At 42.1% G+C, this 25,192-nt stretch overlaps 1 protein-coding gene across 2 annotated transcripts in view; it reads right to left on the bottom strand.

Annotated features, from left to right (window-relative positions):
- PDGFC (platelet derived growth factor C) overlaps positions 1-9,216 on the bottom strand; it is a 159,382-nt gene extending 150,166 nt beyond the window's left edge. The window contains exon 1 of one of the 2 annotated variants that reach the window (XR_014776708.1): positions 7,152-9,216. Coding sequence is in view for 1 of the 2 variants with exons in the window: in XM_084768742.1 (XP_084624868.1) it covers positions 7,152-7,269 (118 nt within the window). In the remaining variant the exon portion in view is untranslated. The remainder of the gene's footprint in view (positions 1-7,151) is intronic. The other variant, XM_084768742.1, reaches the window with a different exon arrangement.
- Between the last annotated feature and the right edge of the window lie 15,976 nt (positions 9,217-25,192).

The raw sequence follows: 25,192 nt of genomic DNA, 5'->3' as shown, positions 1-25,192 counted from the left end.
AATTAAATAATTTCAAAACAAAACTCCCAATAAACTGAACCTCCACTGTTTCAGGCAAGTCACTGATTTATTGTTGTGTGTTTATTTTCTGATGTTCTTGGTCCAGGGAAAACAAAACAGACAAACTATGACAAAATGAGCCTCTGAATAGGACTGCCTATGTAACATATGCAAAATCAGAGGTACCCCTATAAAAATCTTCTTCAATAGAATAACACGCCGTGTTTTCTATAGCTCAGCAAAAGATTGACATTTTTTTAAAGAACCAAGCTTGTTAATGTCAATTGACATTTCATCACTATCAATTTCTGAACTGAAGTATTAATTAAGATAACTCATCAAGCAGTTTACCTGCTTGCTGTGAAGCTCTGAAACTGGGTGGTAAGAATTCTAAAGGCAGCCTTTTTAATCATTTGCCAAACTGTCCCATGTTTATACAGCAGAATTATCACAGTATGTGTTAGCCAGATGAGCTGAGCTATGAATTGAATGTGCTCGTTATGAAGTTGTTTGTTTTAATGTCCTGGTCGACAGTGTTTTTATCTCATAGACCTGAAATGCACAAAATGTTCTTATATAAACAATGCTTTTAAAGGTGTCTCATTCTGTCAGGAAAATGACCTTGGTCTCATTGATTCTAATATAAAGAAAAATATATTTTCATATTAGCAACTGACTATTGGTGTGCTCATACCTTTACAGAGGATATTGAAGGCCTCACAAGTTTTTTTAATCAGTGAATCCTATGGTCTTCCGGGGTCAAACATCATCAGCATAGTACTGGTTGCTAATATTTAGCTTGTTTTTTCCCTTTGGTTTTCTAAGACAGGGTTTCTCTGTGTAGCCCTGGCTGTCCTGGACTTGCTTTATAGACCAGGCTGGCCTTGAACTCACAGAGATATGCCTACCTCTCCTTCCCTAAGTGCTGGGATTGCAGGTGTATGCCTCCACATCTGGCTGATCTCTAGCATTTTAAGGTACAAGCTGTCAATACACCAAAGAACAAAATGAAAAGCTCAGCGAATTTGCTGGCTTCTTGTCTACTTTCCATTCTCAAGAGTCTTGGTGCACATCAAATCCATGTCCTCAGAAATCACAACATATGCACATAAGCAAACATCACTTTTAAGAGAATGGCCAACACTGTGTCTAGGAAACCTGCCCATTTCTTGGTATCCACCCTTGGGGATTTGGTGGGTTCACCAACACTGCCAAACAGTATTCTGATCTGTCCTACCCTTCCCAAGTTTATCTTCCTATGAAAAAGGACAAACATTGTAAAAGACATCTTTAAAGAGGGCCTGCTTCTATAGTAGATACCACAGTCATGCTTTAAAAAGGCACTTCAGAGATGGCTCAGCGGTTAAAAGCACCGCCTTCTCTTCCAAAGGTTTTGAGTTCAATTCCCAGCAACTACATGGTGGCTCATAACTATCTATAATGTAATCTGATGCACTCTTCTGGCCTGCAGGTGTACATGCAGACAGAACATTGTATACATAATAAATAAATAAATAAATCTTTTTTTAAAAAGGCACTTCACAGCCAGAACATTTTACAGATACTTAGTGGGAACACAGTATTTTTCCACACCATGATCTAGGAACTATAGGTCCTATGGGGAAAAAAATCAGACGAGGCCCATGTTCTCAAAGAACTCAGACCCCATAATAAGAGAGGGAAGAACAGACGAAAAAACAAGAGGGAAAGCAAACAAACAAACAAACTGAATCAGGAAACAAGAGGACTATACCTAAGCATGGAAGGTTCAATGCAGCTAACCATCCTTGACAAGACCAGAAGGTTGTCTAGTTTAGACTGAACGATCAGTAAAACCTGTCCTGGGAGAGGCTATGTCTAATATCTATGACAGGAAAGTATAACCTATGTGAACACAGAGTGGTCACTAATTGATAAGGAGGCAAGGACCGACAACTAAAAAACTGAAGCTCCCATGTCTGCCGCCAGTGAATTTACCTGCAAACAGAGCTAAGTTGTTCTCAGTGTTAGCAAGCTTTACTGTTGGCATGGTAGAGCCACCCACCAGTCAGCTCCTAGACCCAGAGTTGAAGGAGTTTTTTTTTTTCAGGCTTGGGGCTGTGCCAGGCAGCTTTGAAAGGCTGGACCCTTTCTGCTGGTGGAAGAGTACACCTACAAACACCTCCCCCATTTTAACAGAACAGCACAAGTCCTAGGGCACATCTACTGTAAATCAGCCTCTAGGCAGACTCATAGGAGAAAGGAAAGGGTAATGTTTTACTCACAGTGGAAGCCAGATGTGGAGATAAATACACAGTACAGGTTGTTTAATAAGTGCATTGGCAACTACATGAATAATACAGAGATATCCTGGCTACAGACAACAGTTTCAAGTAAATGATCCAAAACATTTACATGAGGATAATCCAATGGAGGAACTTTGATTATGACATGGTATTTTGACTGACACAACACAAAGCCTATGGGGACAACTTTAATGGTTTTGGAAATACTTGATTTGTGGGTGTTTTATACCAATTAATTTACACCAGATTATCATCATACTTTTTATATAAAAGACCTGGAAGTTTATAGATAGAACTGAGAATTTTAACCCCCTACAGAAGTTACAAGCACAAAGGTAGAAGTGAATATGAGACAGATGAGAAGGAGGTTTCAGGGAAGCTAATAAAACCAGACACAGGCAAACTTAGCTGACTGAAAAAGTGATGTTGCTCAGGCTATACCATTCCGGCTGTGCCACTCAGGCTGTGCCACATAAGCTATGCCACTCAGGCTGTGCCACACAAGCTATGCCACTCAGGCTGTGCCACATAAGCTATGCCACTCAGGCTGGGCCACTCAGGCTATGCTGCTCAGGCTGTGCCACACAAGCTGTGCCACTCAGGCTGTGCCACACAAGCTATGCCACTCAGGCTGTGCCACTCAGGCTATACTGCTCAGGCTGTGCCACTTAAGTTGTGCCACTTGGGCTGTGCCACTCAGGCTGTACCACTTGGGCTGTGCCACTCAGGCTGTGCCACTCAGGTTGTGCCACTTGGGCTGGACCACTCAGGCTGTGCCATACAAGCTATGCCACTGAGGCTGTGCCCCTCAGGCTGTGCTGCTCAGGCTGTTACACTCTGGCTGCTGCAGCTACTGAGAAAGTTTAGTTCCTACCCCAGCACCTGTTTACAAGGACTTCACAAATTGCATGCCCATCCGAGGAGTATCTATGGGGCCTTTATACTTTCCGAATACCTTGTCAAGCTAATGTAAAGTATATGTGATTCAGCATAGACTGTAGCAGTTGGTGTAGGACGTCCAAACCCACCTATTGGAAGGAAAGGATGGGTCTCATCATTACATAATAGCTCTACACTCTTTCGGCTGCCTCAGCTCTCTCACACAGAACAAAAACCACAGGAGGAAGTTTCCTTCTCAAGCTCCTAAGTAACAAAACTAAATGTGACAAAGGCCACACACTAAAACTTAAAGGCTGTCTTGCAGGAAAGTCCTTCTAAGCCTGAGTCAGAGCCTGTGTACTTCTGGGCACCTTTCTAAAGATTCTGATTAGTTCACGCACAGAAGAGCTTCCAGGCTACCCATCTAAATGGGTGAAATGGGAGCACAGTTTGATTCAGTGCAGGCACGTGGCACCAGTAGGAAGAAGGAACGAGCACTAAAAGGGAGACCAAAAACTCAAAAGCATTCCTAGTGGACCATGCTTCCCAAGGTGTGTTGCCCCAAGAGCCATGAGGGCCCCCGTTAGAAAAATTATATGTAATATTTGTTGGTCATAAATGGGCCTTTAAAGAGACAAACTCTAAGTCAAAGCATGCGTAGGTAACGGATGGGCCGTTAGATCTTCATGTGGCTCCCTGGTAAGCTGAGCAAGTGCTGTCTAGGACCTGGGCTTTGTTGCCTGCTTTGGATCACTTCCCCCCCTAACCTAGCTACAGAGTCTAGCCTCAGTGGATGAGGAGGAGCTTAGTCTTGATTCTGCTTGATGTGCTGAGGTGGTTTGGGCATAAGGGGCTCCCTTCTTCTGAGGACAAGGGGAAGATGGATAGGGAGGGAGAAGAGGGTAGGTGGGAGGGGCCTGGAGGAGAGGAGGGCGGGGCTGCCATCAAGATGTAAAGTGAATATGTGTCTCTGTGTGTGTGTGTGTGTGTGTGTGTGTGTGTGTGTGTGTGTGTGTAAAAGCCCACAAAGCGGTTGCGGAGAATGTGGACAAGCAGGAAGTAACTTCAGATGACGGGTCAGTAAAAATCATTTCCTCAAGGTAGGTGAAGCATCACTCCACCGGCAGCTTTGTAATTGCCATCTACTTGGGCTCCATTTGATGCACAAAATAAGCCTTTCTTCTTCATTTCCTCAAGGAAAATCTAGAAAGTTTTGCTTCATACAGGACCCATGAGGGCATGAAATAACACTAGGAATGAGAAAGGCCTGGAGGTAAGCAACACGCTTTGTGCTATAGCGTTTATCTAACATTTGTGAGGCCTGGGTTCCATCACCAAGAGTGGGAATAAAATTTTAAAATATTTTTCATCCAAATAGCAAGAGCTGTAATCTCAAAGTAGAAAACAAACAAGTAACTAGCAACCAGAAAAATGATGCTAATCCCTAATTTTGAGTCATGTTGACATGTTCCAGTATAATTGTGTATACCTAACTCTGCTATAGAACAGATACAGCAGCCAATTTCCACTTAGGACATCAAATTAATACTGAAACTAACCAGGCCTATGACTCTAAGTACCGTGGGAAGGGGGAAGGTCCTTAAAAACACAGCGAACCTCTTATGATCACAAAACAAGATCAATTTGGGCACTTTGTCTTTGGCCCTTAGAAGGCCTTTAAGTGAGAAGCATCAAGTTGACCCTTGCTTTCTCTAGCTGAAATTGTTAGGAGGGCTCACACCTACGGAATTGGACAATCAACAACACATATCAAGAAAGCAATCAAAACCCAAGCACAGCCTTGTCTGGGAGTGAAAACAAAACAAAACAAAAACCCAATTAAGGAAGTAGCAATTTTGAAAGTCAAAGAGGAGGAAGAAGAAGCTGTTGTTATTCCAGGAAATCTGGTCACATTCCAGAGGGATCTTCTTCCTCACCCACCTGTTACCCTCAAATGCTGAAACCCCATGAAGTGGCAAATTCAACCTGAGCATGTGTAGAAAAAAAAATAGCTCTATATTGCCCCCTAGTGCCGGATGGTCCTACCTCTCTTTAGTCTGGAAACTATAAGGTGAGTGTAGTGGCTCTGCTCTCTACTGACTTCCTGCTGCCAACTCTCCAAGAGCTAAACATAGCCGGATCCTCTGCCCACAGATTAGGAAACGACTAGGCTATTCTTAGCACCATGCATCTTAGGAATGAGAAATGGCCCAGCCTCAGATGGCACCAGAACGTGTGTGGCCTGGCTTACTGAACTCCCATCCTCTCAAGCTGTGAAGCTCCCCAGTGGCTGCAGGCAGCTGAAAGCTCTGGGGCTCATTGCAAAGTGGTGATAGCATGTGGATCACAAGAAAGAAGGGCAAGGAAAGAGCCGAGTGATGCACAGATATGGAGGAGTCTGGGAGATGCTGGGGCACAGCAACAGGAGATGAGGGACCAGAAGCAAAGAGGAGCACTGCCCAGTATTGCAACGGATAAGCTGGTGCAGTAAGAAGCAATATTTTGAACGACACAGTTATTTTGCATTAGAAAGGACAAAGGTTGGTTTGGATCTGCTTCCTGCTTGGGTATAGCTGATGTTGTGGCTCCTTTGATCCCTCAGCTCTCTCTGCAAGCCCTATGATTATAGATAGATCATTGGGCTGCCCTTTGATCTGTAAGTACTTCAGAAGCCTTAAGGTGGCACACGTAAGGAGCTAGCACAACGATGGATGCACAGCAACAAGTAGGAATGATGAAGGGGACATAAGTAGTTTCAGACTTTGCTTTAAGACGAACACTTTATGGAGCTGAAATCCAGACATGAAGCCTTGAAGCATCCACTATATAGAGAAAATGTCACTGTGCGATAAGCAGCGCTTACACTCCATGCCCCTTTTCCAAATGTCGCCTACAGGCATTTTACCTGGCTAGGGAAGTCGCATTGTAAACAGATGACAAAGTAGAAAAGCATGTCCGTTTCTTTTCAAATAGCTGCAAGAGCCACCACTGGTAAACAGTGTTTAATATTCCAGCTTTAGACAGTCTACATTAACATTGTGGTTACATGTGCCGTATAAAATTTCTATTTACCAAAGAGTCTCAAAAAAAAATGACTTTATAATGGCAGATCAAGAGCAAAAGAGTTTAGAAATTGAGTGATGTGAATCATATGGAGTTCAGAGGCTAAGCAAATTACACACCCGAAGTTTCCCTGGATTTATGAAAGAAGCTTTTCTACAGCTCTGTGCAATCCCAGCCCAGGCGAACTTGCATCTGAAAGTTTTCTAAACATTTCAGGTACAGTTGAAAGCTGAAAGTAATTCTCATTTCCTATGCAGGATTAAGTCGCTTCCAACACACACAAAATAGTCATTCACGAACACAGAAAGGAAAGGAAAAAAAAAAAAAAAAAACAACCAAAAGGTGAGGACTTCAGGGCACAAAGGCACGTTTAAAAAAAAAAAGTGCAACAGAAATACCATAACCAATTCCCCTGAAAATGTCCAAGTGGCCTCTTGACCTCTGTATTTCTCACCTATTTCTTAATTGGTGCCTGCCTTCCCATATTCAGTGTTCCGTTTAAAGACGCTGATACCTTTCCTTAATTCTCCATTCCTACCCACCCACCAACACCTGCATAAAGTCAAACTTGTCACGACTCATTCATTTTGCCTTTCTTCTTAAAGGCAGTTCTTTTACTTGTAACTCTGGCCATATGCCACCAAGCAATGTGCTTAGAGCTGACTTTTCCATTCGTTCCCATAGCCCAAGCGTCCTATCCAAGCTGAGGTTGCGGGGCACTCACGCTCACGTTGCCCAGTGAGCTTCTAAAGTTGCAAACTCCCTCCCCCCCCCCATCCCTAAAGTGTACACGAGCTCAGGAAACTCGCATCTGCAGCGCCAGAGATGCTACCACCAGCTCCTTGGCTGGAGGACCCCGCACGCCACCGCACAATGCCAATCGGAACGCACGGAGAGAAGCGGGAAGTAAGAGCAGAGACTCACCGTTCTGCTCCTTGTCGCTGGAGAGCTGCAACTTGCTGCTCAGGTTGGACTCAGCCCGAGTCCCGGTTCTCTGGCCGGCCAGGGCAGATGTCAGCAGGAGGAGGCCGAGGAGGAGCATTTGGCTGACTGGGGCGAGGGCTCACTTACGGCGGGCACTGGGGAAGCGGCGACTCAGAGGCTCAGCCCAGCCGGGGGAAGGCTGCACAGCGGTGGAAGAGCCTAGCCGGCTCTGGCAGTGGAGAATCGCAGGGTAGTTTCCACATAATCCCATCCAAAACTTTTTCCTAGAGCCCTCTTCTGTGTCTCCAGTTTTTGAAAAGGATCAAAGCAAAACCTGGACCTGAACCAGTTTCCCAAGGTTTAAACAAATCCTGAGCTGTGCCGAAGTGCCGGGGGTGGGGGGAGGCGAGGGAGGAAAGAGGGGGTGGGGACGCGGGGGAGCGGCGTTGAGTCGTGGCGACTCCCAGGGAGCACCTGTCAGTTTAGGGGGCAGGACACAGGCGAGGACTTCGGGTCCCGCCGAGCCAGAGTGGAAGCCAGGTCGACAGCGAGGCGAGCACCTTGGGATCAATGACAAAGCTGCGTATTGGGGCAGCCGGCGGCGCCCCACCCCCACCTGGGGGGAGGGGACCGTGCCCTGCGAGCGCCGCGCGGGTCCGGGGCTGGCAAAGAGGCCGCGGGGGCGATTCTGAGCTGGCGGGGATCCACCACGGAGACGTCGCCTTGCTGCAGTCGGCAGCCACCGAAGTCCTCCTGGGTACCGTCGAAGCGCTGCAGGAAGCCGGGAGACTTTGAGCGGCTCGGAGTCCCGAGCGCCGGAGTGCCTGCCCTGCGGCAGGGCTGGACGCACGGTTGGGGAGCAGTAGCCGCTATACACGGGCAGCTCAGAAAAGGCCTGGCTGGCCGGGAGGACCACGCTTGTCCCCTCCCCGTCTCCACCTTCCCCCAGCGGGCGGCGCGCGGGGCGCGGGGCGGGCGGCCGGGAGGGCGCGGGGGGCGCGGGCCGCCAGCTGGCGGGCCAACAGGTGCTGGCGCAGACAGGGGGTGCTGCTGGGCCCGCGGCAGACGGAGCCCACACTGCGGCGAGGAATGCCGCCAGGCGGCCCGGGCTTCCTTTCCCCTGGGCGCCCCTAACCCCAAATAAGGAGTCTGTGGGCTGCTCAAGGGTGCTGCAAATGCAGAGAGAAAAGTACGAGAGTACAGCCCCTCCCCCTTCTCTGGCTCTGGTTGGCTGTGACTTGTCTTTCATTCCTAAGGGGATCCCCTACTCCCAAAACGCTTTACCAGGACTAGTGCCCAGAGTTCTGCACTGAAGGAGGGAAGTTGAACTCAAGATCTCTCAAGAGTGGCTCTGTGTGAAGGAGGATGAATAAAGCAAAAGGGAAGATTAAAAAGTCCATGTTTTAACATGAATTGAAGCCTTGCACGACTGTATCCAAATGCACTGTCAGGCAAGGACCTGGGGGTGGAGGGTAGCACTGTGCAGCTGGGGGCTGCCTGACAGAGAAACCCAGCTCCTGGAGTGTCTGGGGACACAGTGAGGCAATTCATGTACTGTCCTAAGCTGTCCTGGAGTCCCTGATGTTTGAACTGGTTGGTTGCCTCTATGCAAGAAAGGTCTCTTCGTGCTGAGACCTAAAGTTCTTATGGAGATATCTAAAAAAAAAAAAAAAAAAATGTCAGGAGGGCCTAGGGTGGCTCCATGTGCAATGCTTGTGTCTGTGCAATGCTTGTGTCTGTGACAGGAATCCAACATGTTCTCCTTATCAAGAGGCAGAAAAATCCTCTGGAAAGGGTAAGAAAAAAGAAATGAAAACATGAAAAGAAAAAGAAAAACATTGTATCAAGCAAATGCCTTTGTGTGTAGTCAGATGTATCACCAATTCTTCTGTTGAGTCAATCAGTGATTGCAATTCAACCGCAGAACCAAGGTAGCCATATTATTGACACCCAGGCATGATTGGGGCCAGCAATAGACTACTGGACCAGTCCCTACTCTAAATACAATATCAAGCCTTTGCTTTCTTCCTGGACACCACTGGGGCTTACCAAATAGCATTCCCGCCCTGCCCCCCTGCTGCCCCCCCCACCCTTCCTACCCCTCTTCCCCCCACCCCCCACCCCCACCCCGCTGCCCTTCTAGCCAGATCTGACTCCTCTTCTCCTCTTTCCAAATGGGGACTAGACAGTTTGCTATCCAGGAAATCCCCAGCACCAAATAATTAAAGATGCTGTTCTGTGAACTTTTCCCAAACACGTCCCATTCAGTCTTCTTTATTCTTTGATTTCTACCTTCACGTGACCAGATATAAAGACAAGTAAATCAATCACTCACGACTTCAAGAGTAAGTATGTTGTCAGTCTGTGGTGGTACAGGCCTTTCACCCAGGCACTAGAGAGGCAGAGGCAGGCAGATTTCTGTGAGTTCAAGGCCAGCCTGGTCTATAGAGTAAACTCCAAGACAGTCAGGGCTGCACAGTGAAACCCTGGCTCAAAAATTGAAAACTAAACCAAACCAAAAGAGTATGCACGTTGATGGTGCAAGCCTTCCTGCCTTTACCCAAGTTAGCAGCACCTCAAAGTCAGTGCAGTTCCATAATTGCACACTCGTATTCCGAAACCATTTTGTACATTTTCGAATGTGCAAAGAGAGCTCCTAATTTTAATCAGAACAAGACACACAAGAAGAGACATGCCTTATTTGCAATCTAATCCATTATTGTCCAAGTTTTTGTAATTTTCTTGGTTTTCTGATGAGGGCTTTGGAAATGAGCTTTTTTGCATCTCCATACAGTTGGTGTTCTTGACCACCCACAGAGTATATGCATGTGTGCTCAGATTTAATCCGTTTGCACTCAAAAGACTGCAAGGGGTGATGACTAACCTTTATTTTGTATCACTTCAGATTGGCTAGAACAGTGCCTGGCACCCCAGGCTCGTAAATAAACACGCTGGACTGACTGACAGGTTTCTTTATTAGACTCACATTCTCCCTGGAATTTCAGAGAAGGTTGTATTTGAAAAGTAACAGATGATCTACAATAAGACTCCACCTCTGCGTTTCACCTCATCCATATTCTACAGAATGATTTGACAATTGCCTTATAAATAAAGCCAGCCAGGTGCTCCTCAGTGACCCCAAGACCAAATCACATCCACATTGGCTCCTTTCTTTTCAATATACTCACATGGTTGTTGTTTGAACTGCTCTTGCCCTTGGCAAAGTTCTTTTAACACTTTGTCCTCTGCTGGTGTTTTGTTCTCTTTTGCTTTTAAACTTTCCCCAGGAAAGTAAATCCCTTGCATTGAAAGTCAGTTTTACAAAATCCAGAGTCTTGCAATTACTAAACAATCTATTTTGAATGAATATGGCTTTGTTTTAGCCTAAGGCATTTTCCTTGAGGATCGGCATCCATGCCGCCAACCAAGAAAAAGATCATTTCAAACATTCTTTGTGGTTTTCTTTTTTCTTTTCTTTCTTTTTTTTTCTTCTTTCTTTCTTTCTTTTTTTTTTTTCCCTGTAGGAAGCTGTGGGCATAGTGATCCTGCTCCATGCCTTGGGAGCGAATGCAACATAAAAACTATACAGAAACTATACCAGGATACACTTGACTTTGGGGTGGACATACGGGTGAGGAGAGGCTAAGTCTCTACAAAAGAATTTTGTTTGAAACCAAAATAAGCTTCCTAACAAGATTCTTCCTAACAAGTTCCACCAGTTAATTCTAAAATAATGGGAAGAGGAGAGTGGCAGGGATCATGAAAACGTATTTCTTACCCAGACAATCAAATAATATAAATTGTATTTTTTTTTCAGCATAACACACATACACATAATCATAGACCTTTTCAGCATTTGAGTTGTAAGTAATTGAGCATGAATTCTCAAAGTTTTGTTCTACATAAATGCCCATCTATCCTGTTTCCGGAATGCTAAGAAGCAACGATTATGTGCACATAAGGAAAAGGCTAGCCAAGAAAATCATTAGTAAGCAAAGAAAATGTCATTGACCACAACAAAAATAATGTACTTTGGGGGGCAGGGGGGAGGAGCAATAAATAAATAAATAAATAAATAAATAAATAAATAAATAAATCACTTTGTTTGGAAGCTTTTCTTGCTTTGATCTATCTTCTTCAACCACTACATATTGGTGTTAGAAGCTCTTTAAATAAAATAGTAAACAATAGTATTAATCACTAGGTGGGATTTCCAGTCTAGAAATAATGAAGCTGCTTGTTCTTACATTTTACTGTCCTGGCATCTGGCATCTCTTCCTCTTACCTTCTATGGCAGATGGAAGACAAATTTGCTCAGGCCCTTTCTCTCCAATGAAAATGTGTTCATCTTATCTTTGAGGTGGGGTAAGGAGTGTGAGAGGTAGGATTTTAGATGTGTGTGGTCCAAGACAGGACACACAGGTGACAGGGAGAGTTGAAGTGGTCCTCTCTGCCCTTCCTCGCTGAAGTAAAGGTGCTGTTTCCTTTTTGAAATAACAGTGAGTGTGCACAGAGTTTTGCAGACTCACAAAAGTGCTAGACTGACTCAGACTTCAGAGAAAATAAGCAGTCAGCAACCAGGCCCAAAGAAAGACAGGGGAGGCTTGAAAACAACAAAAAAGATCCCAGGGAGGTGTGACAGCATGCCTTGAGAATGGCTGTACCTCTGACAAACAGCAAGGCTCTCTCCACCTCCTTCTCTTTTTCCTAGGAAATCACTGCTGGATTCTGTCCCAGACCCTGACTGGTTTCAAATTCTTTGATTCTTTGAGTGATTATAGATAATGATGGCAATATATTTTCAACCTTGTGGGCTTCTGTTATAATGAGTACAACAGAGATTTTCCTAACCACAGTTTTAGATGTCTTTGTCTTCATGGCTGGCTAGAAAATGCTGGGTAGATGCTGCTGTTTAGACTTGCCTAGCCAAAACAGTATTATTATTATTATTATTATTATTATTATTATTATTATTATTATTATTATTACGCTTTAGAATTATGTTCTGCTGATAACCCAAAAGAAAGAATAAAAGGGAATTTGGAAGTCACTGGCTAGAAGAAGAATCACAAATTTTATGGTATTCATGGACACTAATAAACTATGCGTGCTGACCACATTTTAATTTTTAATAAAGTGAAATAGCTAGCATAAAAACTGATTTGTAAATAACCAGGAAATAATATTGTTGTCAGCCAAGAACAGAAGGTTGATCTCATACTGTTCTATAGAGTCACACTGGTGGAATGTGAAGCAATCCACAGAGCAAGGAGTATCCCATAAAACCAGGCGCTACAACCCAGCACAGCTCTTGGCCCCATCGTCGATCCAGTATGATGTCATTTTTCTCTCCCTTGAAACCATTTGTAGAATATGAAAGCTGCTGTCTCCTTGTGACAAATCACAGTAAAGAGGTTAAGTCACAGCCACAGACTATCTTTTCTCAGACAGTGATCCTCTTATTTCAAAGGTCACGGGAGAAGAACCCTCTTACTTTGTGGTCATTGTTTCAAAGTCGACCCTTTTCTTGACTACAAGCCTTCGTAGAGGACCTCGTCCCAGGTCATCACTTCGCAGTAAACCTTTAAAATGCTATTGCCCTTTCTGTATATATTAAAGTATCACATGGTACCCTGTAAATCATACAATATCTATGTGAAAATTAATACACAATCACATAGGTCAGATGAGCAAGACAGAGAGTGAAACATGTCCAAACCTTCAAAAGCTCATCCTGAGACTGGCAGGATTAAGGACCACTCCCTCCCCTATTCTGGGCCTGCATGTCCTGGTCCAGTAGCCATGCAACCCCCACCTCTGGCATCCTTGAGGAATTCACATAGCCTGGTGGCCAGGTCTCAGGTTAAAACTTTCTATGTCTTTATAAGGATGTGTCCAGCTAGCACCAGGAATTCCTCTTGATGCAAATGAAGCATTCAGAGCACCTCAGCCCCAGCCAATGAGATACATTCACCCTGAAAACCTCTACTCACTTCCCTCAAGGTTTATATAGCCCTTATGCCCTGCCCCCCCATAAAAGAGAGCTGTTTCACTAAAAAACAAAAAACAAAAAACAAACCAAACAAACTATCTTGGAGAATTTTCCTCCCCACACTCACAGACTGGCATCATGCTAACCCACCCACCCAGCTAAACTTCTTTCCTTCTTGTCAAGCTGTCAAGCCTGGTGTGCAACAGTGTCTGGATGCCCTGAGGGCAAAATCAGACAGCAGATCCACGCCAGCGCGCGCGCGCACACACACACACACACACACACACACACACACACACACACACACAGACACACACACACACACACACACACATTTGAAAGTACCATGGCTCACTTTTGAAGTTCAGGCTACTAGCAGCAGATCTTCATCCCCACTCCCAGAATCATTTCCACCTCTGTGTTTATTGTCCTCGCAGTGGTGAACATGCCTCCTTTTTTCCATGTTAAAATAGAGCAATACATTTAAGGCACTATTTCCTTTCAGTGAGTTTTATTTCTCTTGGCAAAGTATGGGTCTGCAGATCTCTCACCTGTACCCCTTACCCCCTGTAAAGAAAAGCTCCTGAAAAGACAGCACCTGCCAACAACATTCTGCAAGACTGAACAGCAAATGAGAACGTCAATGATTGTGGAAGGGTTGGAATGTTGCAAGTCCAGAGTCCAGTTACGATTCCTTTTAGGCTATTTTCAGCCTCTTTAGCAGCCATTCCTTGGCCACTTGTGATTCTGATCTAATACACCTGTGACTAAGAGATAGATTTAAAAAAAAGTGTTTAAATTTCTGACATACATATTTGTGAGGCAGATATTATGTCGGATATACTGGACCAGAAGGCTGAAGATGATGCTCCAACATTATAGAAAGCTTTGGGTGACTGTTCAGGCAGCAAACTGTCTCTGTCATTTTTTTTTCCACTTTGGAAGCTGCTAATCTGAACATCCTGTTTACTCAGGTAATTAATTTTATTCCTTCTCAAGTCTCTGATGGAATTGAAGACCAGATGCTTTAGTTCTATAATTAAGTTTAGTTGTTTAGGGCTTATGATGTTTTTAAGTCCAGATAGACTTTTTTTAAGTTGATAGAGATATGTTAGATGTTCATTTACATTCAGAAGTTTAGATGCACCAAGATAGGAAAGATGTTTTCTTCAAGGCTGCCAAATATAAATAGCCAAAACACTATGAATGTAACATTTATATAATTCCTGATTGTTTCATGGTTCTTCTTGCTGTATGTGGTTTATTTTGTGTATGTGAAATCATATATAAAAGTATACATAAAAATATTTAATTTTTTAAAAAATTTATTAAATTAACAGACCACTAGCACTTGCCAAAGAAAAGCCCAAGGAGATTACTAGCATCGTCTGAGATGTCCCTTTTTCTCTAACCCACATAAACTAATGTATTTGTAAATGCATTTAACTCACTCACAATTGTACTTGAAAGGTGTCTTTATTTACTCATTGTTTTGTTACTATACAAACTTCATCAAGTTATTGCCTCATTGAAACATGGGGATTGGAGTAACCAAATCTGTCCTGGTCCACAGTTACTCATATTTGGCTCCAAAAATGTGCTATTTTACTGCCTTTGACGTGAGAACTGTGCTTACACACCATCATCTCCTTTCTCTTCATCTGACTCTTCCTTGAATTGTCTTCCTTGAAATTAGGGGAAAACATATTTCCTCCTGAAGACTCCTCAAAAGCAAGCCAAAGAAATGAAGATGCATTCGGATACATATTATCCCTCAACCTTACTACCAATCCTTTGAAGAAGGGCAGAGCTTTCCCTCTTTTATTTTGTTTCTCTGAGACCTTGTGTTAGCTTGCTCTGGCTGTCCTGGAACTTACTGTGTAGAGCAGGTTGGCCTCGAACTCACAGAGAGCTGCCTGCCTGTGTCTCCAGAGTGCTGGGATTAAAGGTGTGAGCTACTTATAGACAGGGCTAGCTTCCCTCTTTTACTATGGGGAAATGAAAATGAAAGTGTTAATATCCCCCAGAGGGACTCAGTAATGCCAGAGTTTGTGTTTGATGTATGTTTCCCTGGTGACTTCAATGTGACAGCTTTAGGCCCTGGGCCTTAGAATAAAGCCTCTTTGCCTGACCCTTTCTTGGAGTCTCCATCTTGCTTTCCTCCTTTATGGCTCCATGTCTTCCCATACAATGACTGCAAGAGGCCAAGCCGACGAAGTCTCCCGGGAGTTCAGGAACACTAAAAGAGCAACAGGCGACTAGTCTTAGTTGAAAACCCATAAGAGTAGACTAAGTGTAGATCATTTGAGGCAGTGATGGTGACTAAGGCCTCCAGCAGCCAGTGTCTGGGTGCAGCCCACCCAAACTGTGGGCTGGCCAGAGTTGCCTGCTTGCTGGCCAACCTTAGTCATCTAGAGACTGTGGCGCTAAGCCCATCTGCGGGTGGTTACATCGCAGAATCTGTCTCCTGCCCTTTAAGGACAAAGGGAATGAATTATCATTCCTCTTTTGCTACTCAGGGTTGCCACTGGATGGAAGCATCACGGCTGGGAAGGAGTCTCCCCGCTCGCTTGTCCCTTTGATCGTCTTGTTTCTCTACTGATATGAGAGTAGCTCAGGCACTCCCATGGGAGTCTCTCCTCCCGCCTCCACGTGTTTCTGATAGAAAGTTCTGGGTGGAGGGTTTTCTTAAGCGGTTCGGGTGAGGCAAATTTGCATCTCCATTGATAACTTTACAAAGGTATTTTTAGATTACTTGGAGGGGTTCCAAGCACGAAAAGACTTGCTGCATGCAGGGACTAATGACTGGCTGAGGCCTCAGGCAAGCAAGCCTCCAGCTGAAATTCTGACTCCATAGATGAATTCCATTGGTGTCTGAGGGCATTGCAACTTATAAAATGCCCTCGGCGGTGCCAATTTTGTCTCACCAGACAGCTAGAAGGGAAAGCTATGTATGCATATGTGTGTATACACACATATATATGGATGTATGAGTCACAGATTACTTAAGACATATGAAACAGAAAAATTCTGGAATGGGCACTTTATTACAATCATTCTTTTTCATACTCAATGATGGAAATGGTTGCGCTCTGCCTCTATTAAAAAAAAACTATCTTAAGAATTCAAAGCACTCCAAAATAGCCTTTCCTCTGTGCCCGTCTAGATTTGTTTCCTGCTGCCTGTGTAGACTTCTGTTTAAAGATAATTATCATGGTGTACAACTGGATTCGGCACTGTCAGCACTGCTTAGAGACAGAAACTTCTCACGCCTCAAGGCCAAGTCAGGCTGGTGCAAAAATCCACCATGCCTGGCATGGAGCCAAGGCGCACTACCTTTTTCTTAATTTGTATATCACACAACGTTGCTATCACTTTGATGCGTGTCTGTTCACTTATTTCTTTAGTTTTGTGATGCTGAGGGTCATCTCTGAGCCTCATTCATGTTAGGCACATAGTCCATTCCTGAATCCCACCTCTGGCCCTTACATTCTTTTTTTATAAATTGACAACATTTTTTTTTATAAGTTTGGGGAACTCAAAGTGATAACATGACTTATGACTTAGAATGTTAGTAGCAGATTCATCATTTCAAATATTTAAGCACTTCATGATAAAGTTTCAATTCACTTTCGTAGCAATTTTGAAATATTGAAGTCCCTGTGATTAATTTCTTACCATGTTCTGCAATAAACTAACAATTGCTCCTCCTGAGGCCTTAAAGCCCTCAAACTCCAGCTCCATCCTTTCTGTCTCTAGCACCAGGTGGTCACTATGCCATGCTTTGTATCTGTTAGTCCCATTGCTTTAGATTCTGCCTACCAGTGGGGAGTGTAGAATATTCTTGTCTGTGTCCTGTTTATTTGAGATGGCATGCATTTTCCTGCCCCTTCCACATTGTCACAAGAGACAGAAACCATCATTTTAGAGGCTACAAAGAACTTAACTATGTATAGATGCCACGTTTTCCTTGTGTGCTTTTTGCTGATGGGCACATCATTTGCATACGGGGCTGCAATAAATTGAGAGCCGTGACACCCCTTTGACGAACTGAGTTCAGTTCTTTTGGACAAACTAGCCATAGCAGTACGGCTGGATCAAATGTCAATTTCATTTTGAGCTTTTGTAGGCAGCATCGGTCGTTGAGATTTCCACAGTTTATATTCCCCCCAGCAGTATAAATATTCGCTTTCCTCCACATCCTCACCAACAGATTTTCTTCTCTCTTTCTGAGGAGAGCTGTTCCAAGGGTGTGAGATAGCATCTCCGTGTGTTTTCATTCCACATTCCCTAAGGACACTGAACCACAGAGAGATTCTGTAACCTGGGTCACAAGCAGTGAAGGTAGATTTTGCAGTGGTTCTAGAGCAGGTGTGGCTAAGCATTTTCTCATCACTGTCCCCAAACGTCTCCTTAGTGAAAAGTATATACAGTGTCTCGGGGAAATGTTTCAAACTTAGTAGGCATGCATTTATACTAAGCACTTGTTGTTTATTTAGTCATAAATAGGTAGCTTAGAATTCTATTGCCCCCGACAAAATATAATCGACTCTGATTTTGTCTGTTATCAAAAGGAATAGTGACTCCAGCATAATAGGAAGCAAGCATCCAGTCAATGAAAATGTCACCGTATCTTGATTGAATACTCTGTTTAGTGGGGCTAGAAGCAAGAGATGAATCTTCTGAAACAACACTAAAGATAAAGAGTTAGTGTTCTTTTCCTCACAATAAAACCCCAGCAATAAATTCCCTATTAAATGTGTGGCCAGCTCTGACAACTGAAATGAAGGAGGCATGCCGGCTAGACCCAAATACCCTGTCGAAGGACTGTGCTGTGAAAAGCAGTGGCTGTGATGACTTGATGGCTTTCTTATGAACGTGAAAGTTCCATGTGGGAGAGACACATTTTTCTGTTGCCGCTGAGATTATCACGGACTTTACAAAAATAGCTATCTATCAGGGACATTAATAGCAGGCTGGTTGGGCCAAAGGAGTTACAATGTAAGTAAAAATGCGTTACTGCAACCTTCAACTGCTCTCTCAAGAGGTTGCCCAGCCAAACACTCTGCATTGGCTCTAGTTTCCACCTCAAGTCTAACCCCTGTCTTCTCAAATCATCGACTCCCTGCACAGAGGCCTCCCACCTGCTCTCTGCTTGGTGCTCTCTTCCACCCCTCCACAGTTGTCAGAGTACCAGCTTGATCTGGTTAGATCAAGATCCCCTGTGCTAAAGGTTGCAGGCCACCTTGCCTGCGAGATCAAAGCTACTCTGTCCTCTGATCCAGGATCTGTTTCTCTTTATGTGCCGAATCTCAAGCTCCCTGTGTCTTACAGGGTCCAGACATAGTAAATTGTGTGTGCTCAGTGAGCTTTCCTTCTCTCTTCACTGTTGTGGATACTTCATGCGGGATAGTATATTGTTTGGCTTTTATATTTTCTTTCCGAATGTTTAACACATGGCATTTACTAGTAATACCTAACCGCTCCTATGTGAAAGCTGCTGTTGTGAGACTTTCCTGTGTGTTTACACACACACACACACACACACACACACATACACCATGTACAGTATAAAACCATAATTATTTCCTGAAGACATCAGTGGAATACTGAGTGGCTGCAGCTGCAGTAACACCCAGTAACTCGCAGGTGTTAAGCGGACGCCCGGCTGGGTTTTGAATGGAGCCAACACATTCAAGTACTTTCTAAGGCTAACTCTAAACACAGAGATGCTGCCTGTATCTTTTACATCACTCTTTCTCTTTTAGTAGAAGATGCTTAAATCTTCCAAGAAATAGAGTCAGGATGAAAACTTCTTATATATGTAACTGGCTGAGGAAACATAGAAATCTAATATTCCCAGTGTCTACTGCACTCTCATTACATATAAATCACAAAGGGAGCTAAGACTGAATCTTTAGGATCAAACAGAACAAGATTTAAAAAAAAGTCTTTAGGGAAGTGCTCTTAATGTTTTAAACATGCAGCCTATGGAATTAGTTGTATAGCTGCATTTTGAAAGTATGAGGTCAACATTTTACATTTTCATATTTATGAAACTGAATGAAGGACATTTTAATTAACTGGTAGGATACCAGAAACCATTTCATTTCTTTTCCCTCCTAAGAGAGGTTATTGCTAATTTGATGGGTAAATTTTTGATGAGGTGAATCAAATTTGAGATAAGACTAACGGGTTTGTTTAACCAAAGAAATTTTTTCCTATGTTCTGTGAGCTTCTACTCATCTCTATGATACCAGAGTGAGCCCCTCATGTTTCAAAAAGCATTGCAGAACAAACCCACTGTCTTGCCATACCCAACATTAACGGCTTAATTTTCTAGATTTATTGGCATATTCTTCTAAATATTGGTAACAAGCTTCGGATGGAAAAAAATTATATCCTACTTTTTGATTTCTCTGTTAGCCAAGTGTCCTTCAACACCTGCTCCAGTATGTAGCCCTGTCTGTGTTGGGAGCAGTAGCATGCCGTACGTCACACACATGTTTAACACATGTGTTAATACTTGTTGAGGGGAATTAACAAAGTCCTGAGTTACTAGACGCAGATTCACCCACGCTCATGTAGAGGAAGAAAGACAGATGGAGGATCAGCCGCTTCTGACACCGCTAGGCTAACTGGAGCATGTGGAGTTCATTTTCCTGCTTGGCTGTCAGTCAAAGCTGGGATCTAAGAAAAGGAAGTGCTAACTTACAGAAGACAGCAGTCAAACGGTGTGATTCCCTGAGTTCGCACCTATACCTATGTGAAAATCATACAGATAAATGGAAGTGACAATGTGTATGTCTTTTAGCAAATGTGGTGCTAAGTTCCATTCCATCAGCACTAGCCTGTCTTTAAGATCTGGCAAACAGACTGTGCCCATATTGTCTGACTGGTTTAGGTAGAGTTAATTCTTTCTGATTGAGAAGTTGTACACAACATATGGTTTACAAGTGGCTGTCTACTTAATAAGCAAGCCATCTCATCCAAGATGTCATCATTTTGGCAAACAACTTCTAAGAAAGTATCATTGCTTCATGATCAGAAGATGTTGAATGTAATTCTTTTTTATTTTAATTTTGCATGTTGTAGGCTAAAATATATGACATATGTGAATGCAAATGCTTATTAAATATCAGTTAAATTGTTGCCGCTTGAATAGAAGGGATTTTAAGACTCACAAAGCTCTATAATAAGATATGAGATGCTATAATTTCATGAACTGTAGTCTCTATAATAAGTTAATAAAGCAATAATTGATTTGAATTCTATGTGCTTTGGGAAACCTAATTTGCTACAAAAGTTTATGCTGCAGCCCAGGATTAATATCATGAAGGACAAAGTGCTATAGAATAAACCAAACATGTCCTCTGTTATTACTTATTACCTATCAAGCTCCAATTCATTATTTCAAGAAATGCATGTGTACTGATATTTTATTCTATGAGATAAACTTATTAATAGCATAGTGACAGCAAACTGTCTTAATGATCTAATAACATATAATTAGGCATATTACTTCAAATTCATAAATATTATTCTCCTTACTTTCAGACTTTTAATACCTACACAGGATGATAATTTTTATATCCCTCTATAAGTCTCTCCAGATATACAGTATATACTTAAATGATTTGCTTGTAACTCATGTATGGATATGGAGGTTTCAATCACTATTCCACCTAAATGTGCCTACAAATTTGATTATAAGAGCAAGGTCATATTTGTTCTTGAAACTAGGGGTGAATTTTCATTTGTAACTTAGTTTTGAAAGGTTTAAAAATGTTTTAAAATATAGCAACTGTTGGTCCAGAATATTACTTTATTATAGGACACCATCATTCAACAGAAAGTATTTAATATGAGAAATATAATTTTTTCTTCAGAGAACAACAACAACAACAAAAAAAAAAAAAGAAGCAAACAAGAAAGCAACCAGATTCTCTCGTTCTCTAACTAACTAACTAACTAATTTCTCTGGTCCTGAGTTTTTATAAGTAGAATAATGAAGTATACCTGGCTGGGTTTTCATTTCCACCATTTTCCATTTTACACTACAACTGTGTGTTTTCAAGCTTTCTCTTTGCCATCTTTCTCTGTTTAGATGGATGAATGAGAGAGACAGTAGGACAGATGGCTGATTGGGAGATGACTCATAGATAAACATTCATGCTTTTTCTTGTGGGAGGATAATCGCTAAAAGTCATCATGCCTGTGTTTGTGATTTTTCTTGCCTAATAAATATGAATCTGAAAACATTAATACTGGTTTAAAACAAACAATGTATCCAAAAACAAGAAAGAAAAAAAAACCAAACGCATTAAATCTAAGAATGGAAATGAGTTTAAAAGTAGGAAGACTGAGGTCTTGTACAAAAATATTTATTTATGAGAATAATCTATTGGTCTTAATGTCAAAAAAATTTAGGACTCTAGCTGGGCGTGGTGGCACACATCTTTAATCCTAGCACTTGGGAGGCAGAGGCAGGAAGATTGATGTGAGTTCGAGGCCAGCCTGGTCTACAAAGCGAGTCAAGGACAGCCAAGGCTTTACAGAGAAACCCTGTCTTGAAAAACCAAAAAATATAATAATAATAATAATAATAATGATAATAGTAGTAATAAACAAAAAAATAGGACTTGTTTTTGTGTGTGTGTGTGTGTGTGTGTGTGTGTGTGTGTGTGTGTGTGTGTGCATGCATAGGTATTATAAAATGTCAATGGTCAGTTTTTACTAATGGTAACAAGGCCACATTGTTTCAACTCCATAGAGCAGGGTAAATGGATATTGATTGAGAGTTCTGCCTATTCCTCCACACATATGCAAATTATGCACCATTAATATTAATGTTTTTACTTACTAGTTACTATCTACAGAGGAAATAGTTCCGCTATCATTGCATAGTTACATAATAATAGATGTTAACTTCTACAGATTAAATATAAATTAAGACTACTACAGTTATTAAAACTTATCTCAGTATGTATAACTGTCAATTTGTTATTTACTTTTCTGTGACTTTAATATTGTGCAATTATTCACGTTGCTAATACCAGGAGGCACATAGAGAAGGCATTGCATCTGTTACTATGGTGACTTCTGCGCATATTTTAAAAGGAGAGGAATCATCATGCATACACAAATTTAAAACATTACTCTCTACCTACTTTCAAGTCTTTGAGGAGTAGGCCCAGCACTAACTAAGGCCATTAGCTCCCCATTTTTCTTCTTCTTGAAGAAAAGATACAGATAAATCCGATTCTTAGAAATAATAAGTAAATTGTTGATTCATTCTGAAAATTCTCATCATTATTAAGTAAAGTTTTGAGAAAGATCCAGGTCTGACTTGAATCATTCACCTTGGCACTTATTTGCTGTTTACTGCCAGCTGTGACATGGAAGAGCTACAGAAAGGAGAGGCAATGAATAAGATGTAGTTTCCTGCACCAAGTTATTTCTAGAATGAAAGCACGGATAAAGACATTCAAAAATTCATTCGCTCATTTGAAAATACCACTGATAACTTGTACTTTGGTGTGTGTGGGTTGTATGTGTCTGTACATGTTTTCTGTCTGAGTGCACATGTATGGCTACATGTTCATATACAGGGATACACAGGCACATGAAGGCCAGAGGACTGCACCAAGTGTCTTCTTCAGTCACTTTCAACTTTTTTTTTGAAGACAGGATCTCTCGTTGAACCTGGAGTTCATTGCTTAAGACCTGTTGCCATTGAGTTGCAGGGACCTTCCTGTCTTGGTTCTCTGAGCCCTGCTGGTTCTCACGGGTACAGGGGATGCAAACTCAAGTCCTCATGCCTGCATGGTAAGTGCTTTGCTGAGTGAACAGCCTCCCAGTACTAAGAGCTATTTCTTTTCAGGTAGTGAATCAGAATATCCCCTGAGGCTTTGTACTTATTCTCAATCTCTCTCTTTCTCTCTCTCTCTCTCTCTCTCTCTCTCTCTCTCTCTCTCTCTCTCTCTCTCCCCACCCCTCTCTCTCTCTCTCTCCCTCCCTCCTTCCCAACCTTCCTCCCTCTCTCCTTCTGTGTGTCTGTCTGTCTCTGTGTCTGTTTTTCTGTACTCTGGTGGCTTACAGCCATATAAAACTCCAGTTCCAGAGGGTTTGGTTCTTTCTTTTAAAGAAATCAAACATCCATCATCATAAAATAAAATAAATCATTAAATTAGTGTCATCAGGCTTGTAACATTTTATATTTATATTGGCATTTTATAAGAGTTCTATCTTTCCTACCACTGCTGACATCAGCAATTTTTAACTTTACATATCTAAAACATTGGGATTTTAATACATGTCACTAAAGCTAAGGACTGACAACGTCTGTATTCTTTCCACACTCTTGCTGGCTACTGAACACTCTGTGTTCTATATATTTAGTAACTTAAATTTTTAAAATAAATTTAAAAATTAAAAAAATTAAATTGTGTATGCAGGCATCTCTCTCTCTCTCTCTCTCTCTCTCTCTCTCTCTCTGTGTGTGTGTGTGTGTGTGTGTGTCTGTGTCTGTGTCTGTGTGTGTGTGTGTGTGTCTGTGTGTGTCTGTGTCTGTGTCTGTATGTAGTCAGGTATATGTATGTGATTTCAGGAGCCCAAGGAGGCCAACAGATCTGCATTCTCCTGGGATTGAAGTTGTAGACAGTTGTAAGTTACCTCATGTGACTCATATCTGTTTACTGGGAGCTGCAAACAGTTTCTTTGTTCTTAACAGCTGACTCATCTCTCCAGCCTCAGGGTCAGTGTTTTAACTATGAGGCTTTCTTCTGGTATTGTCTGCCTGGTGTTCTAAATGCTTCCTACAATCAAACAAGCATCTCATCTTTTCCAGAGAGGTGGGACATTTTTTTCTTATTATTTCATTAAAAATGTTTCCTGTGCCTTTAGTATGAGATTCTTCTCTAACTTCCATGTCTACTATTCATACATTTCATTTTTTTTATACTGTACCATAGATAAAGAGTTTTCTAACCATAATTTCATATTAATTTATCTTTGTCACTATTGTAGTGCTCCGATTCCTCTATCTTGTCTTCAAATTCTTATGTCTGTCATCCCCTTGATTCATTCTACTGGTGAGATTTTTCACAAAACTTATTTGGCTCACTGGATTTTTTATTTCCAGTATTTCAGCTTTATTTTTTTCAATCTTTCAATTGCTTTCTTGAATTACACTTTCATATCTTTTTTGGCCTCTTCATTGCATTCAGTTGCTTATTGTGTTCTCTTAGAATCCATTAGTTAATTGTGTTCTCTTTGACTTGTTCAAATATGCTCATAGTCACTCTTGCACTCTTTGCACTCTTGCACTCTTTGTCTGGGATTTGATTTCATCTATTTCATTTTCACTGGAAGCCATTAATATGGAATTATTGATATTTGGAGGATTCATGTTGCTTTTGTTTTTTTTTTTTTCAAAGGGTAGGTCTGCTATAAAAATGTAAAATATCTAATAAAACACAGTGCTTTATGTTTGGTATTCTAAATTCCTCTCATAAACAATTAAGGGCCAGTTGCTTTAGGAAAAAGAGAAACACTGATAGTACTGTGTGCACTATTATACTAACACTGTATGCATAAATGGAAAGGGAAGGAAGCGGAGTAATATTAGTGACTCCCATTGAGCTAAAATAGTGGAAATAGGGGTAGTAGTAGTGTAAACTGAAGAAGCAGTAGGATCATGGTGAGGAAGATGGGCAAGGTTTGGGGTCATGTAGAATGAAAGAAAACCACAAATAAATAGAAACAACCTACAACAGAAGCAGATAAACTGAAAACCACACTCAGAAGGCCAAGACACAGAGCCCTCACCATTAAGGGTGGTCTATGCCCTTTAGGCAAGCCCCTGAAACGGGAAGTGAAAAAGGCATAAAATATGAGTAGGAAGCAGAGAAAAATGAAGAGTTAGAGAGAGGATAAGAAGAGAGCAAGACAGTACCTATGAAGGAAGAGACGGTGGCAGGGGTAGGGTTTGAGTATCCTGCTTCTGGATTCCAGTCTAAGTAGCTCAGCATTCCATCCTGGAATTCCA

This window comes from Acomys minous (genome assembly GCF_964271855.1).
Source record: "Acomys minous genome assembly, chromosome: 19".
Taxonomy (NCBI): Eukaryota; Metazoa; Chordata; class Mammalia; order Rodentia; family Muridae; genus Acomys; species Acomys minous.
The sequence above is the reverse complement of the archived record's forward strand: the minus strand, read 5'-3'. Positions and strand labels throughout refer to the sequence as shown.